Source organism: Poecile atricapillus, chromosome 3 (genome assembly GCF_030490865.1).
Source record: "Poecile atricapillus isolate bPoeAtr1 chromosome 3, bPoeAtr1.hap1, whole genome shotgun sequence".
Lineage (NCBI taxonomy): Eukaryota > Metazoa > Chordata > Aves > Passeriformes > Paridae > Poecile > Poecile atricapillus.
In genome coordinates this window covers 105486382-105504105 of record NC_081251.1, presented here as the reverse complement: position 1 = coordinate 105504105, position 17724 = coordinate 105486382, and the positions used below count along the sequence as shown (strand labels likewise).

Sequence of the window (17724 nt, the reverse complement as noted above, 5' to 3'; positions counted from 1 at the left end):
CTGTCTGGCCCCCTTCACCACACGAAAAGCAAGTAGGCTACAATTCCAGGGACAGCACAAGGTACTCCACATACCTGCTAGGACCTCATCATCTGCCAGTGGAGTGTAGGGCATCTCCCCATGTGTGAAGACCTCCCACATGAGCACCCCGAAGGACCACACATCCGACTTAGTGGAGAACTCATCTTCCAGCACAGCCTCAGGTGGCATCCAGCGCAGCGGGATCCAGGCCTGGCGGAAATGGTAGTACTCGCTGCGGGCAGGACAGACAGGCAGTGAGACTGGTGCCATTTCATCCCCTCCCATTCCCCTGTCAGGCTCCCTGACCTGTTGTACACGTCCTTGCTGAGACTCAGGGATGAGACCTTGACCTGCCGCTGGGCACTGACCAGGCAATTCCTGGCTGCCAAATCCCGGTGCACGAACCTGCCATTGGAGAGGTGCTCCATGCCCAGGGCCACCTGTGTGCAGAGAGACACCTGACCCCAGAGAGCTGTCAGCACTGGCTGCCCTCCTCAAGGTCCCCAGCCCTACAGCACTTCCAAAGCTGCAGTGTCACCTTATGTTTGGTAGTGAGCGGCTGTGGCTTCAAGGACTCATCTTTGCTCTTGGAGATTCTCAGAAACTGCTTCAGGTCCCCCTGGGAGACAGACAGCAATTCAGAGTCAGCATCTCTACATCCTGACAAGTCCCACTGGTCCCTGCAGTGCCTGGATGTGGCAGGCACACAGATCCTCATCTCCTCATCCACAGTTCCTGCCTGTCCTCCTGGTCCCTGCCTTGTAGGGCAAGCCGATATCTTGTTTCTGGGCCTCAATTGGCTAAGAATAGGGCAAACAGGCCTGAAATCTCCAGGTTTTTCATGCCCCAAATTTATTTCTCTCCTTCAAACTCCAGACTGCTCACAGCCCTTAGCATTCACAGCCATTCTGCAGCATGGAGTCCCACAACTTAGCTTATATAAGCGAGTCCAGGACATGAACCAGAAATCAGGAGGATGTAGAGGACAAAGTCACTTCCAGGTCTTCCAGGAGACTCCCATTCCCCCTAAGACTCCTCCAGAGGCTGGGAACAGCAGTAAGCTCAGCTCTCCTTACACCCTGACTGCCCTGTGCTGCCAGCCTGTTGTCACACTTGCAGGCCCCACACCCACTGCTGTCATGTCCCTGCTTCACTGCTGGCAGGGCCCTTACCAGGTCCACGTACTCCAGGACCATGTAGTGTGGCTCTGCCTCGCGGCACAGCCCCAGCAGCCGCACCACGTTGGCGTGGTTCAGCTTCCCAAACATCTCTGCCTCCCGCCGGAAGTCCAGCTGCAGCTGCTCATCCCTCGTCTGCAGGCTCTTCACCAGCACCAGCGCTTCACCCTCACCATCTTCTGCACCTTTGGCCTTGGCCAGGAACACTTCACCAAACTCCCCCCTGCCTGGAAGTGTAGAGAAGCACATGGGACAGCACGTCCTGCACTAGGACAGCAGGTGTGCTTGACAGCCCAGGGGCTGCAGGGCCCTCTGTACCCAGCACATCCTGGGCTGTAAGCAAAACATCCATATGTTTTTGGGCTGGGACATGCTGGGGTTTCAGCCACAGGTTTCCTGCTGGAGTGGGGACAAGGCCAGGGTGGCCCAGCATACCCAGGGTTGTGATTGTCTGCAGGTTGGAACGCGGAAAGTGCATCTTGTCGGTAGCGCTGTGGCGCTTGCTGGCCCCAGAGCTGCTGCCCAGGTTGGTCAAGGCCACCTCCTCCTGAATCTCTGCTGTCATCTGCCCGTTCTGCAGCAAAGCACCGCCTGCGAGGGAAGCACAAATAGCTTCAGCATCCTGCCAGGCCACACAGTTAAAGTTATTCTGGGGTTCAGCCCCTCCTGGGGCTCTGACGCTCCAAGCACTCCAGCCCCAGGCAGCAGAGTGGCCTGGCCTCAGTTTTTGCCCCACCTCTGGCAGCCCGGCAGCCACCCTTGAAATCAGATGCTGAGCAATGGCTTTGGTCCCAGAGCCAGCCAGCCCCATCTGGCCTTGTCCATCCCACGCCACTCAGTCATCCCCAAGCAGTGCCTACATCCAAGCTACCGCTGACAAAAGTCCAGCAGCAGGAGATGGGATGGGTGAGGCAGAGATGGAGCAGATGGACACTGCTCACTCTCAAGTCTATCTGGCATCAGCTGCTGCAGTCTGATGTCCCTGCTCCTTACTCACTTCCCAGGCAAGCCTTGGGAATGTCCTTGGAAATGCTGAACCTGTAAGACCAGACCAGCCTGGATTTTAACCAGGTTAAAGCACTGCTAGGAAGCAGTTTCTTCACAATCAACCCCAGCAAGCTTTCTGCACAGGAACTTCACTTCCCTTGCACAAACACAAGCCAGAGAACAGGAGAAAACATGATTGCCTTGAGAAAGTACAAAATCCTGCATTTTACAGGCAGCTTGTAGGGAAATGACTGCATAGATGGCAAACCTCGATTTTCAATGTATTTACTGCTTGGATCAGACCTGGTGACTAGGAAGTGGTACTTTCCACAAAATGAAGGCAGGAGTTGGAATTTAAAGCAGGAAACAACTCAGAGCTAGGGTCACTCACACACCTGCAACATCACTCTGTGCTACTCCATTTCAGCTGCTCCTGGAATAAGCACTAGGCAAACAGCTACACAGTAGGAAATCACAAAATTCAGACAACCCAACACAAGGTAACTCCAACAAGACTCCCACTGGCTGTAGTTTCATCTCAGGCATCATCACAGGCTGTTGTATCACAGTGTGTGCACATGCTGAGCAGGCCTGGCCACCATGACAGGGACCATGGCTTTGTCACAGGTAGGACTGGAGCTGTGAACACTGACATATGTTGACTTAAGAGCCATGGCTACTGACAGCTGTCTGCTCTCACATGGTGGAGTAAGATTTGCAAAGATAAAAGCAAAAAACCACCATTTATACTACAAATCAAAGCTGGATGCTTCTTACACTCTCCCTGTTTTTACACTCATTATCAGCAGGACTGTTTGACCCTGTGCTGTCTGCACTCATGACTAATCGTGTCTCAAGACCACAAGCTTGAAGCCAAGAGGATAACACAAGACGACCACTGCAACTGTGCCAAAAAAATCCTGAAGGCTGCAGAGTGAGTGTGCTGCCACTGAGAGACAGCACCAGCAGGCAGCAACAAGAGACACTTTGGAGAACAGACATTCCCATGTTTCATAGAGCCTGGACAGGGCACTTGGTAACAAAGGGACAGGAGGCTTCATTTATGTATCCAGCAGCCCAGAGGGGAACCAAGCGAAAGGAAGCTGCCTGCTTTGCCCACCTGCCTGCAACACCTGAGCATCTCCTGGAAAAACAGACACAGCCATGCTGCCCTAGAGACACTAGCACAGAAATCAGTCCCCACAGCCGTGAGCCTCCCCAAATGCTCTGTCTGTATTCAACAACAACAACAAAAAAGCAGCACAGTCAGACAGGGATACTGAGAGCAAGCTCTCCTTACAGAGGATGTGGCACAGCAAGGACATGACCTTGGAGAGTAACTGGATGGTTAGAAGTGCACAGATCCATAGGAAATCCATAGCAAAGATCCACTGCGAGTCCATGGAGTGGTTAAATCTGTCTGGATCCTGAGGGCACTCAGGAAAAGCCAGCTGGTGGTCAGCCAGGGAGTACTTTAGGTACTGAGGCAGGTGCTGAAATACTCTGTGTCACCCAGCTAATGAAGGACCACAACAAAAAGAGGCAAAGAGACAGATCTTTCAAGACTGTGATAAATGGAATGACTTCACTAGAGCTGACAGCAAACACAAACCACTTCTCTTGAGAGGCTATGGAAGTACCAAACAGGAGTGCAGACATCTGGGAAGCTGGGTCTGCTTTAAAGAATGAGGATGCACCTGACAGCTAACCTGGTTCCAAATAAAGGACACAAGAAGAGGCAAACTCTAGCAGAAGAGAAATATAATAAAGACAGACCAAGATAGAAATCTGAGATCACCTCAGAAATGACTGAAAGAAATTCTTTCCCAGGAAGGGGATGCTGGCCAGAGCCTGCTGGCACAGGTGAGCTGCCTGTGACTTTTCCATGGAAAGATCTTACAGTGGTGACAGATGCAGAGCACAAAGCTGCTGAGATGCTTCTGTACCCCTACTCCTAGGGGGTTCCCCACAGCCAGACTTCTCTTCTGGAGGTTTGGCTCTGTTCAAAGTGCCAATGCAAGGAGAAAACGAGGATGCAAACCCAGCAGTTGTATTTTGCTAGGCCCTCACAGCAACTTCCACATGATCAGGACATGGCTGTGTGCTTGAGAATTGGGAGGGGGAACATCTGCATTTATGGGGAGTATAAATGGGGAGATCCAGGGAATTAGGGACAGCAAACTCAACTGCACCCCACCACTTACAAGTCCTCACTGGAGATAACAGAAGGAGCTCAGTGAAACATCTTCACTTCAGCACCAGGAGCTGCTGAACTCCTGATTTGAAGAGGCCAGAAGAGGACTATTTTATTACACAGCAACAGGGATCCTTCCCTCCCCTGGTACATGTGATCCCATGCACAGGTGCTGGGATGCAGGAGTGATACCTAACTCAGCAGACAGCGATGGCCAAAATGTGAGGCCGGGATTCAGATTTCACACTAACTTGCCTCCTTCTCACCTGGCAGCAGGTCTCTGCTTTGAGTAGAGCAGCACCAAGCTGGCTCTCACCAGCCAAAAACCAGAGCAAGAGTCCATGGGTTAGGAGGAGTCCTGTTCCCTGGGATCTCCCTGCCCCTCAAGCACAGGGACAGGGGGCCAGCAGTGAAGCCCCCACCCTCAGGCGTACCGGCCTCACCGTTCAGACACTCCATTTCAGGCTCCTCGCCCTCTGGATGCTTCTTCAGCCTCTTGGCTTTTCTCCTCTTCTTACAGTAGAACATCAGCCCCAGCACAATAATAATGTAGGCAACAGCCGCCCCCACTGAGAGCCCAATGGTCTGGATCATCTTGTAGGGTGTGTGGCTGCCAGGTCCCTCATCCTCTTCTGCCGCTGGCTTGTCTGTGGGGCAGAGAGCATCCAACACATGGGGGTGTACAGGGATTTCCCAAATCCTGCTCAGGAATGTGCTGGAGGGATGTGAAAAGTCCCCCAGCCCCGCACCCACTGCTGTGGCCACCTCCTCACCCAGCCACAGCGCACTGGGCACATCCCACAGCACACTCTGCTGCATTCCAGTGGGGATGCTGCTGTGACTGCCTGGCAGGCACAACTAGGGCCAGAAGCAGGGCCTAGAACTGCCAGGGATTCTAGGAGGTCATGTCCCAACACTGGGCACCTTCCTTACCTACAACATAGAGGAAGGCTTCCCGGTGCTTGATGTTGCAGCTGTTTCCAGCGATGCAGGTGTACTTTCCAGAGTCCTCGGAGGTGACATCGTAAATCACCAAGGAGCCATTGGGCATGATTTGAATCCTGCCAAGCACACGCACAGAGCTCTTGGCAAACACCAGAGGGCAGAGACAGGCTTGGGGCACGTGTAGCTCCCCCTCCCCAGGATGCCTCAGCCTCACATCCCCCCGCTGCCATCATCTTCCATCTCAGGCTGTGCAACACTTAGGAAGAGATGATTGCAGCTCAATCACAGCTTGGCAGGCTGTGGCAGAAAGGGAAACCCTGGGGGTAGGAGAGTCCAGGTCCTGGCACGTGGAGTAAATTACGTGCCCACCAAGCTGGGAACCCAGGATTGCACCACTGGCACCCTCATACTGAGCAGGGATGAGGGATACTTGGGAATGTCCTGCTGTGCTACATGTCAGTTTGGGATGTGTACCTGGGCAGGAGCCTGCCGGGGTCCAAAATCTTGTCCTTCCCTTTCCACTGGATGTGCGGTACAGGGTCCCCTTCTGCCTGGCACTGGAACATGGCTGTGTGGCCCTGGTACACCGTTGTGGGCTCTGGCTCCAGCTTGAAGGTGACGTAAACTGAAGGCAGAGAGGCCGACACCAACGCTGTCAGCTCCTGGGAATGGTGCTAAGCTCCCACAAGGGAGCACGGCCAGCACGGTGGCACGTGCCTCTCCGGCTGCACGCAAAGCACTGACAAACCAGACACCAAGTGCCGTGGGACAGCTCGGGGTCAGGCCAGACACTGCTCTCTCTGCCATGCAGCAAAGCCAGCGCAAGGCCAGCACAGCAGGAGATGGCCCTGCCTGCCACAGAACCCTCACCTGCTACCACGAGCTGCACGGTGGCACGGATCTCGCCCTGCGGCCTGTTGGAGGCGATGCACGTGTAGTTTCCCGAGTCGCTCCTGCTCACCTTGTGGAAGGACAGGATGCCAGCATTGTGGCTGACATGGGATGGCAGGCTGCTCCCATCTGCAGGACACGAAAGGACGGATGCAGCAGCCATGTAGGAAGCACTGGGCCACACTGCTGCTTCACCCACACTGGAGGTGGGACAACAAAAAGCTCCCGTGGGCTCAGGTCAGAAGCAGGCATATGACAAATCCCCCTGACCTGTCTTAGTCCACTGGATGGTGGGTTTTTCCCGGCCCGTGGCCGAGCAGGACACCGTAACCTCCTTATCAAACTCCATGCACTGCAGGGGCTGAGGTGGCGGGGTGAACTTCAGCTTCTCTGCAACAGACAGAGGTGATGTTTAGGCTCCCTCCCCGCCACAAGAGACCCTGGAGCCGGAGGAATCACCCGCGCACGGGGAGCGGCGTACCCAGCACGTGCACCCGCGCGTATCCCTCGATGCTGCCTGCCGGGGTGCTGCTCACACACTTGTACATGGTGCCATCGTACACCTCCACGTTGTTGATGCGCAGCGTCCCGTTCTCCGAGATCTCAAACCGCGAGTCCTGCCCAGAGCGAGGGAAGGAGCGGGGCAGAAATGACGCTGTCACCAGCCCTAGGATTAGCCCTCGCTTGTGGCACTGCTGACACGCCACACCGTTCTTCAGATAAACACATCCCTGCTGAGACCCGCACGGAGAACTGAGACAAGCTAGGGGACCTTTCTCTTGCCCTTGCCCCAAAAGCACAAGGCTGACTGCCAGCCAAGTGGCAAGAGACAGCCAAATGTGCACCCACACATCAGCAGGATAGAGCTAGTGGCAGGAATATGGCCAAAATGGGGGTGACAGGGAAGCTGGGCCTAGGAACAAGGTGAGAAACAGCAGCAGCAGAGCAGGTGCCCAGCAGAAATGCCCATGAGGGGCAGGGGCTTGCCTTGTCGCCTCACCTCAGAAATGGAGACGCCGTTGCGGTACCAGGTGACGGTGGGTTTCAGGGAGGCCTTGCTGAGGCAGTGCAGGTATCCTGGCTTGCTCTCCTCCAGCTGGCTGTCCTTGGGCATCTCCACCCATTTGGGTACCGCTGGGCACAAAGGCAAGGGGTTACAAAGAGCCACTCACTACCCCTCCGGCCAGAAGCAGTGCAGAACACACAGGCAGGGTGCAACCAGCCATGGGGCTCCGCAGCTCAGGCATGAGAGGTGCCTCTCTGTATCAGTGAGGTGATGAGCCATGCTGCCCAGCTCACACTAACCCCCAATCCAGCCCCTCTTCTGCTCCCACCCTTTTCAGAAAGTTTCCTACTAGCCACAGTGATGCTCAGCTCCTGCTTCTTCTCTCCAGCCTTGTTGGCAGCATGGCACGTGTAAATCCCTGCATCCATCTCGGTGATACTGGTGAAAATGAGCTGCTCTGCCTCTTGGTAAACCCTGCCAGCAGTGGGAACTCGTTCCTGGTTTCTCTCCCACCAGACCTGGGGTGCGGGTATGCCTTGTGGGGCAGTGCAGGACACACGATGCCCCTGGTTCGCTGTCAACACCTTCGGGGAGAAGGGTGGCATGTCTTCGATTTCTGAGAGGAACAAGAGACCACAAGGCTCAAAGAGGGCAAGAACATGCAGCCAACCCACCAGCATCATCATTCACACAAGAGGCACCATTTAAAGGAGAGAGCACACAAACTGTTTTTGCTCCCCTTATCCAGACAGCAAGGATGAGCCACTGCATGTATTGACCCACTGCCGTACTGTCACACAGCTCCAGAGTGGCACTGCAACTCTGGGACCCACTGCCCACCCTGCCACCAGCCCCAGGACCTCACCTGCCAGCCGCAGAGTTGCCTTCAGCACAAGAGTTTTCCCCCTCTGCCCGTGGCCAACGCACTTATAGACACCGGTGCTGCGAGCCCTCACCTGGGTGATCAGCAGGGAGCCGTTGGCAAACACGGTGGTCCTGGGCACGCGGGGAGAGGAAGGGCTCAGTGGGCATCTCTGCAGGACATGGGCCAGAGCTACAGCGCTGAGATGTCCTGCATGAGCCCGTGAAACCAAGACGGTGCCAAGCCAAAGCTTCCCACCACACATAAACAAGGAGATGGCTGGGACACATTCTTCATGGAGGAAACGAGCTCACAGAAGTCTTTTTCTTGGTGAAGAGCTGGCTCCCACCAAAAAAGCACAACACCAAGCACAGGCCAGTTCTGAGAGCACACAGAGCCAGAAGGGGCAGGGGACACAAGGTGGCGCCCGGGGGCTGCCAGGCTGAGGGCATCCGGCACCCAGATGGCACTGCTTGCCTTCCAGAGTCTGGGAGAGAAACATCCCAGCTCTGGATCCCTGCCCCTGCTCTGCAGACTGCCCCATGCTCAGGCTGTCTGGGGCTCAGAAACACTCCTGGCTCTGGGGAGGAATGTGGAAGTGCAAGAGAGCCATGGGCCCTGTGACTGCTGTGCAGATGCTGGGGGCTGGGAGACGTTCCCAAGTCTGGGACCACCACATGTTGGCACCTGGTACTGGGACACATCCCTGATTGTGAACTGCCCCAAGTGGGTGTCTGGAGCTGAGCTTCCCTGGCTCCATAGGATCACCACATCTGGGGCTCAGAGACATCCCTAACTGCGGGGCCATCATGCATGGGCATCTAGAACTGACAGCCCCACAGACTTGTGTGGGACAAGCTGTGGACAAACTGCTCCCCGAGTCCTGTTCAGGTAAATGCCAGGCATGAGGACCCTGCTAAACCCAAGCCAGTCAAGCTAGAAATCAATCCTCATGACCACTCTGATGTTGCGTGCTTGCCCTCAGGTACAGACAAGAGTTTGACCCCTGTCTTCTGGAACACAGCGCCCCTCTCCTCCCAGCCCTGCCCACATCACTGGGGTCGCTATTACTTGGATCTGTTGGTGATGGGGTTGTCTTCAAAGAGCCATTCCTGAGTGGGAGGGGGCACAGCTGCAAACTGGCAGTCAAACATGGCCTCTTCATTCTTGGTCACGATGAGGTCCTGTGGGACGATCACTGCCTGAGGAAAGCTCTCATCTGCAATGGCAGAGACCACGGGAGGGTGAGAGGGACAGAGGGGCCTGTGGTGTTCCCACACCAGTGCTCTGGGGAAAGCTCAAAGAATAGCTGGGCGCACGCTGCAAGCCCGAAGGAGGAAATGTGGCAGAGGAAGGAAATGTGCCAGCATAGCACAGCTCCATAACTGGAGTTACGGACTCAGAGCCCAGGACTACATGTAGGAGCTGCTCTGGGGAAAACCCCTTCTGCTTCCAGCAAGGCCCCAAGCACCCTGGTTCCTAGCAAACAGCTCAAAGCTGGCACTGGATGGCAAAATTCCCTTGTCCAGTTCCAAATATCCCTCTAATGTCAACAATTCCCACCCTCCTTGGGTCTTGCCTTCAAAGGCCAACAGGGCATCTACCCACATGGCAAGATATTGGCAAAACCAGGAGCACCTACAGCCTCCAGGGTGCTGCATTACAAGAGAAGACAGCATAAATCTGCTCCAGAAAGACACAGGAGCAAACTAACACCCACAGACAGGGCTGGGCTCCAGCCTGGATTTGTCGGGTCTGTCTCTGCCCAGGACAGTCCCACAAGCCTGAGGGCTCCCCTGCAGCAGAGCAGGGCAGTGTAAGAGCCGGGACACAACTCACCGATGACATTGAGTGTGAAGTTGTTGTGGCTGCAGACGAAGCCGACGGCACTGCGGGCGCAGCAGTAGTAGAGCCCGTTGTCATCGGGGCTGGCGCTCTGCAGGGTCAGCGTCCGCTCCTTGTTGCTGACAGAGTAGGTGCTGCGGCTGTCCGGGAGGGGGCTGCCGTCCCGAAACCACTGCCACGTGGGGCTGCAAGGCAGGGGTGAGCAGGTGAGCAGGGGCACGGCACGGTGGGGGCTGCCCCGAGAGCAGGTGTGCGGAGGAGACAGCCCAGAGATGGCCCCGTTCCCTGGCTCTCTGTCCCACTGCTGGCCCGACACAGACACGAAGCCATGAGACATGCAGCCAAGTGGACGGGACACGACTGGGAAGCGACGGAGAGTGACTGCAGCACACCAAGCAGCTCAGCAAACTGGACTGTGACAGCCCATCCTTACTGTGCTCCTTGCTACGCGGCTCTGGGGAAGCCGTTTGCCTTCTCCCACGGTGCTCAGCCACAGGCTCAATCCTGCCTTTCGCCTTCCCTGACTCTACTGAATTCTTGCGGGAGAGAGGAGGGGAGGTGGGGGAGGAGGAGAAAGAAAGAAAGAGGTGGCGGGGGAGAGGGAGGGGGATAGAGAGAGACCACACAGCCAAGGTGCAGGGGCCCCTGGCAGGGTCCACTCCTCAGGAGGCAACCCTTACCGTGGGTGGCCATCGATTTGACACCGCAGCACCACTGTGGAGGAGGGCTGGATCTCAGCTACGCTGGCCGGCTGCTTCAGAACCACACTGCCTGTCTCAATCCCTGTGGGATCAAAGAATACCAACACAGCTGGCTCCCCAAACCTACAGAACCCAGGTGGTGGTTATTGGTGAGTCACCGATAACCAGAGGAGGCAGCAAGGCCACAAGCATGCTTGGAGATACGTATGCCCTCGAGCCAGCATAGAGTAAAGAGACACCCACACTTGCAGAGATCCCACTTTGCCCTGTGCAGCTGTTCCCTGAGGGTTAACATGAGTTCTGAAAGGACCTGCAGTGCCCACAACACACTCACTGCAGTAATGTCCCTGTTTCATATGCACAAACAGGAAAGGCAGCAGGAGAAAGCATCTCTGACAGCCTCAGGGACACCAGAAGACAGAAGAGGTCTACAGGGCAGGATGGACATGACAGCTGGATAGAAATCCTACTTGAGCAGCCCAAGGTGTCCAATCCCTGTCTAACCCACACAAGAACTAGCAGACAGCCTGGAAGAACTGTTTCCAGCCTCAGGCCCTCCCAGCAGAGTGCTTTTCCCCGTGCACAGTGGGCAGCACCAGGCCGCGGCGTGGTGTTCACCCCACACTCACACTTGATGTTGAAGGATGCGTTGGCTGTGCGTGCCTCCTCCCCGGTGAGCACGTTCCTGGCCAGGCACTGGAAGACCCCGGCATCTCGGTGCCGATCCACGGCAGCAAACTGGAGGTTGCTGCCTTCCTTGAAGCGCTGCTCCGTGTCCTGAACGGGAAGCCCGTTCTGCAGCCACTCGAACTCCACGTCCGCCGGCTCCTTCACCTCGCAGCGGAGGATGGCGCTGCGCCCGTGCAGGGCATCCTGCGAGTACGGCTCCTTCGTGAAAAGGATGCTTGCCTGGGTCCCCACGGCTGCAAGACAGAAAAGGGAGGGTGTGTTTAGAGCAAGGGAATGAGAAGAATAGATCAGGTAAGCATGTGTCGTTCTCAAGGGTCTCCCCACAGTCAGAGCCATGTTAGGAGAAACGTAGCTCAAAGCACATCTGTCAAAATTAATTCAGTTTTAACAGACCTGTGCTTGGATGCCAGCACAGCTCCTTTCAGCCTTTCTGCAGCAACCACTGGAACAGAGGTGCCTGAGCCAAGGAGAGCCCTCTGCTCCCAGGGGACAGGGGCATTAAGAGGAAGCTCCCATGACCCACTACTGAGTGTCACACTTCCAGCCTGAACAGAGAAGCGTCTTGCCGTGTATGAGCCAGGAAGGCAGTCACCAAAACCCTGGAGAGCAAGCTTCCTGGGCAGTTCCAATGGTTCTTCGAGTGCTTCTTGTCTTGTTTTTTGGGATGCATCCTAAGTTCCAGCCTTGCATTAAGACTGTCCCTGATCAGAAATAAGTAGACTGTTTCTAGGTTTTCCTCAAAGTCCCTCTCCTCGGGATTATGTCTCTGACTCACCTCCACATCCCCAGCAACTAGCCAGAGAAACACTGGTGTGGAACAAGGATTATCTATATGAATAAACACAGCAGCTGCTGGAACACATCACAAGAGGATACAACAGGGACACCAAAAAATGTGCTGGTGACTCAGCCTGCTCGCAAGTAGAAGAGGAAACAACAAATTGCAGTAGTTGTCCTCAGAGTCTGGTAGTGGCCTGAGGGGCTGGAGGCATCTCTCCACAGAGATGGAAACCCCAGAGAGCCCTCCTTGACACACTAAACACCCACCCAAGAGCTCGGGGTCCTGGGGACAGAGCAGCCAGTGCCTCCCCAGGCAGTGCCTGGCACAGCTGCTGGAGGACCACGCTTGCACATTCCCAAATCTGGCTGCTGCCTGCCCCCAGGCAGCTGTGCAGGCGCTCTGCTCCGGTTACCAGCTGGAAAAGCAAGGGAAGCAAACAAAAGGCAATTCAGCACGTGACGATGGCTCTTGGACTCTGTTACCAGCACCATGCTCTGCAGGGAAAGGGGCCAAGCCAGGCAGATTTCGAGCATCTTAGAATGAAGATGATCAAGAACATGGTCAAGAAAGTGTGCTCCCACCACTGCAAGAGAAACAGCTTCAGAAAGTGGTTGCCTGGACAAGCTATCCAAGTCCAGCTGAAAGGCAGCTCCTCTTTAGACACTCAGCCACATCTCCTACCTGGCGTCTGTATAAAAGCCTGGTGAAGGGATACAATTTGACATCACATCTCAGACAGACAGAGCTAGGGATAAGGAATCCTTTTCCAAAAGACACCTTTGAAGACCACCAAATTCCAGAAAGCCACAGGAGCCCTTCCCATGCTGGAAAGCCTTTGGAACCTGCTACACAGCGCAGGGGCCAAGGCAGTGCTGCTCATGGGCACCCCGGTGTCAGCCGCACATTTCCTGCAGGGCTGGTCTGAGCTCCCCCACTCACAGCAGCAGCAGCAAGGCACAGACACAGGCACTCATACAGGGTTTTATACTGTCCCAAACACATCAGCCAGGAGCAGGGGCTGGGTTTTCCAGTGACCCTTCTGTCACTGAATTCCCAACTGAATTTCCTCTGATCCCAGAGCTGTGAGCTCTGAATTTGGCTGTGCTGGCTTCTGCAGCAGAACAGCCAACTCCATGTGTATCTCTGCAACCTGCTGATGGTCCTGTTTTCCTGGGTCTCATACTGAGCCAAGTCCCATCAACATGCTGTGCTCCAAGGATCAGCATGTCCAGGAACTATCCACTGTCTGTGACAGCTGTCTCATGAACCTGAGATGAAGGCATGCCTCAAGGTGATACAACGTGCATCACATCCGATCTGTCTCATCGAGAGCACTCAGCAAGGCAGCAACCACCAACCTCACCCAAACACAGCATGTGCTCAATGCATCAGAACATCAACATGTGCTTCAACACAGCAGAACATCAGGAGCTGAGCTCCTGCCGGAACAGGCTGCTGGGTCAGACAGGCAGGAGGAAAGGGGAACAGAACAGTCAAATCCACTCAGGTTTGAACCTACAGGAGCCAGGTCTGTTACTTTCCCCAGACATGCCTCAGAACACCAGGTCTATGTCCACCAAACCATACCTGTATGGTACAAAGCACAGGCCAAGTGGCAGCGTACACAAAGCTCGTGCAGTGGGTGGATTTGTCGTGTTCTTGGAGTGGCAGCCTACTGGTCATGCTGGTGGTGGAGTTTGTGATGAGACACCTCTCTCTGAAGGTGCAGACCATTAAGAGATTATGTTTTAAATTACATGCACTTCTAGCACTAAATCATTGGCATTACCAATGTAACACCAAAGAGCAACAGAGCTGCTTTTACACCATCACTGACAGCACAACTGCACTTTAGTCAGCACTGATCATCTGAGAGCTTTAGCTGCCTCATCACATGCATCCCGCTGCTTCAGCATGCCCTATGTCCAGGCAGGAGAATAAGGCTCTGTGGACAAAGGACATGATGGTGGCTTGGCACAAGTCCCACATGGGAAGCAGGGATTTCACCAGATGTCAGGAAACACTGAGATCCAGCTCCATGGTGAAACAGAAGGATCTATTTATGTTGTTGCTTTCCATGCTGGGGAAATGGACACAACCATTTCAGCTCAAGCAAGATCCCTGTGATGAACACCTCATGGGCACAGGTGTCAAGGCAAACTGGGATAAGTAAATGTTAAAGTGCAGCGAGAGCACAAAGTTGTGTTTTGTTTTGACAATAACATCCAGGGTGCCACCGGTGAACACGCTGGAAACCATTGTCCCAACCATGTATCATGTTTGGGCTGAAAGGAAAGACCAGGAGCAGCTGGGTGTGGTCCAGACAGTTTTGGGGTGGCAGACATCAGAAGCACAGAGCTGGACACAGCTTTTCACAGTACTTCAATCCAGAGCACCAGGGCCCAGCGTTCGGAGATGGGAACTGCTGCACTTGCCTGCAGCAGCTGTACAGCCCTTGCCCAGGGAAAGGCTGCAGTCAGCAGGGTCCATGCATTCCTCCTCCACCTCCTGGGCTTTGGGACAGAGGCTCAAGGAAGCTGTGTAAGGAGAGGGCTACCGTGTGGGTAGCCAACAATCTCCACCTGTGCTGAATAAAGAAGAAAATGACTCTGTTCCACTCAGCAGCTGAAGGACCTCCCAGATCTCCTCTGTGAGCCATGGCCATGCGTGGCTCAGCCACTGGAAGCTACCCCAGAGGAGAGAGCAAAGGCAATCCCAGCTCAGACTGGACACCTTCCCAACAGCTTCTGCTGTGGTTTCATGAGCTCATCTGGGCTGGGACACATGGCTGGGAGCTGCTGAACAAAGCAAAACGATTCCCTTAGGGAGAGTCACCTCAAAAACTATCCAGCAATGCCACATCAGCCTTAGCAGGGCCGAGCCAGTGCAGAGCTCTCCCCCAGCAATGCAGCTGGGCCAGCCACGGTCCTGCAAAGCCAACGCCAGCATGGAGCAGTTCCAAATGTGTGTTCTGGCCTCTGCATATTCATGTGACACGAGCCACCCCTGGCTGGGAGAAAAAGAAACCCTCCACATGTATTTCTGCCCTAAAATTGTCTCAAGTGTGGCTACAGAAAGCTTTTCAGGAAAGCTTCAGCCAGATTAGATAAAGGTCTTTGAAATGCAGCACACTTGGAAACACCCAGTGGTGTGCTACCCAAAGGATACTTAATTGAAATGCAGAACCCTCCTGTCGAGGTAATAGATAAAGGTTAAGTGAATTCTTTAGGGAGGTTGAAGTGGTACCTACACGTCCTCAGGGTATCATTCCCACACACCACAAAGCAAATCATCTGCAGGGAGGGGACATGGACTAGTAGGACGCACAAGGACAGAGAAGGCTCAGATCCCATCCTGGCTCTGAGATCATCCTTCTGGCAAAGATCTGAGTGCAGGAACACAGCATCCTTCAGACAGTGGTACCCTCTGCTCAAAAATAATTTCATTTTTTTAAGGAGGCAAATAGCAGCTACCCAGGAAAAACAGTGACACTAATACATCTGCATTACCAGTTCTAGCTTCTAATGTGTATCTCAATTCACTTTTTTGTCTTGGGATGTCCCCAAGACTCAGCCATTGCTGGACTCCAGCCCGAACACAAGCAGAGCATTTCAGGGTGACAAATAAAATCAACAAAGCCATATCCAGGACAGACATCTGAGCAACCCTACGAAGTCAATCACTGCTGTCTGAAGCTCTGCAGAGTAAGTTTTCAATCCTATGGGATCATCAGGAGGCAAAGGACTTTCCACACCTCTGGAAAAGGAGACCCAACCCCATGGTAGACAATCCCCTCAAAGGCAGCCACAGCATTAGTGCAGTGATGTGGCATCAGACTGGGAATGTCTTTGGAACCATTCTCCAGAGCCAGAAAAGTGAGATATATCAGTGTTGCTCCTCCATCAGCTAGAGCTGTAAGAAAATGCACCAAAATACTAATAATGATTTGGGGGAGCCATGGCAGAGCTGGGGGCTAGCAAAGGGATATCGGGGCTGAAGTTTTGGGGATCTCGCATCCTTTTCCCACCTGGGTAGCACCAGGTTTGGTATATCCTAAACAGAGAGACATTGTAGGGCTCTGGGGGAAGGAGTTGGTGATTGCTCAGCCCTATGTCACAATGCTCACCCTCTGAGGTTGGACACTGTCCCCCCACTCAGTGCCACGGACATAGCGGGGCAACAGGCTCCAACCTCACAGACTGCAGACCTCCATGGGGTGCTGAGCTTTTGGTGAAAGCCAGAAATTGTGTAGGGTGGCAGGTCTCACCCTTGGGAGACCAGCCTTCTCTAAGGCTATATTTATGGTTGCAGACAACAAGAGGATTTGCAGTCCTGGCACAGCCTGGACACACCTGGCACTGAAGGCACCCCACCTTCTGCACCACACAAGAGGCCTGAGAGCACCAGGGATGCTGCCTGCTGAGCCCCTGCCATGGCACCAAGCCCAAACCTTCATGGTCATCTTCCAACTGCAAGGACATGGGGCAACACTACAAGCCAGGCCTCCAGCCAAGCTGGGTTTCCCATTCACTGCTTTAATGCCTCAATGCCACTTCCATAGGCTCACCTGGGGACACTCCAGTAGCCCAACATCATCTGGGTACTGCAGAGCAACTGTGCAAGCTGGGGAGACCAAGCAGCACATCTCCTGCCCTGCTTGACAGGCCAGGCTGCCTACATCTTGAAACAATCTGAAAATCATGGTCTTCTTGCCTAACGACATCGCTTGGGAATGCAGCCTCAACCACAAAGCCTTCAGCTGCTGCACAGCCTCAGATTCCTGCTGAGTCCACAGTCACCTTTCTCACCTATGGCCTGGCTGGGGAAGCGACAGACAAGGCAGCTGGAAGCACAATGCAGTGCTCCACATCCCCAGCCCTGTGGGAGATCCATGCTTCCATCGACCCCAAAGTGCCCACATCCAGGCTCCTCGGACCCAGCTCCTCCAAACTAAAAGAGCTCTGGACAAAGGACAGAAAGAGAAAAGGAAAGGATCCATTCCACTCCGTAACCAAGAGTTTACCAATCTCTGAGACACCACAGGATATGAGTAATCCCAAAGCTGATTGCAACCAAACAAGGTACTAAAAGCATGGGAATGGGATTCAGGAGAGGGCTTTTTGCAAGCACAAGGTTTCCTGGTTTGGAAAGCAAGCCCAGCTCTGTGGTGCTTCTGCAGCTTGTAGCCCAGCCCCACTCTCCAGCCAGGTCCCAGGAGCATTATTCTGCAGACTTGCTTCCAGGAGCACTTCAGCAGAATTCACCCTGGGTCAGCTCAGCCAGATGTGCAAGCCAATTCCTTTAATGCTCTGCACCTGGAACAGCAGTTTAGAGGATCTGCAATTCATCCCCAGTGCCCAGGACAGCAAAGCCCAGAGTACCCAAACTGCATCCATCCTTTCTCCTCAAGAGGGAACCATCCTCTTCCTCTTCTTCCCTGCCAGCAGGAGGCTTCAGACCTACCCCAGCTATGGAGGGGGACAACTTGGCTTAGAGGAAACAGAACTAAAACCCCGAAGTACCAGGATGCGATGGAAGCAGCCAGCTGCAAAAACTGGCCTAGCCAGCTGTTTTGGCAGAGGACATGACTGGCCAGCATCTGTTTGGCCTCTCAAAGCAGAGT

General features: G+C 54.3%; 1 protein-coding gene across 2 annotated transcripts in view; it reads right to left on the bottom strand.

Annotated features, from left to right (window-relative positions):
* The window catches only part of PTK7 (protein tyrosine kinase 7 (inactive)), a 35144-nt gene that overhangs the window by 972 nt on the left and 16448 nt on the right, over window positions 1–17724 (bottom strand). The window contains exons 2-19 of one of the 2 annotated variants that reach the window (XM_058835307.1): window positions 11260–11553; window positions 10610–10712; window positions 9924–10114; window positions 9156–9303; window positions 8088–8218; window positions 7572–7838; window positions 7217–7350; window positions 6698–6833; window positions 6487–6606; window positions 6196–6345; window positions 5800–5950; window positions 5314–5441; window positions 4815–5027; window positions 1635–1790; window positions 1194–1426; window positions 560–640; window positions 328–479; window positions 75–253 (exon numbers count right to left, since the gene is read on the bottom strand). In XM_058835307.1, coding sequence (XP_058691290.1) covers window positions 75–253; window positions 328–479; window positions 560–640; window positions 1194–1426; window positions 1635–1790; window positions 4815–5027; window positions 5314–5441; window positions 5800–5950; window positions 6196–6345; window positions 6487–6606; window positions 6698–6833; window positions 7217–7350; window positions 7572–7838; window positions 8088–8218; window positions 9156–9303; window positions 9924–10114; window positions 10610–10712; window positions 11260–11553 — 2967 coding nt within the window. The remainder of the gene's footprint in view (window positions 1–74; window positions 254–327; window positions 480–559; window positions 641–1193; window positions 1427–1634; window positions 1791–4814; window positions 5028–5313; window positions 5442–5799; window positions 5951–6195; window positions 6346–6486; window positions 6607–6697; window positions 6834–7216; window positions 7351–7571; window positions 7839–8087; window positions 8219–9155; window positions 9304–9923; window positions 10115–10609; window positions 10713–11259; window positions 11554–17724) is intronic. The other variant, XM_058835308.1, reaches the window with a different exon arrangement.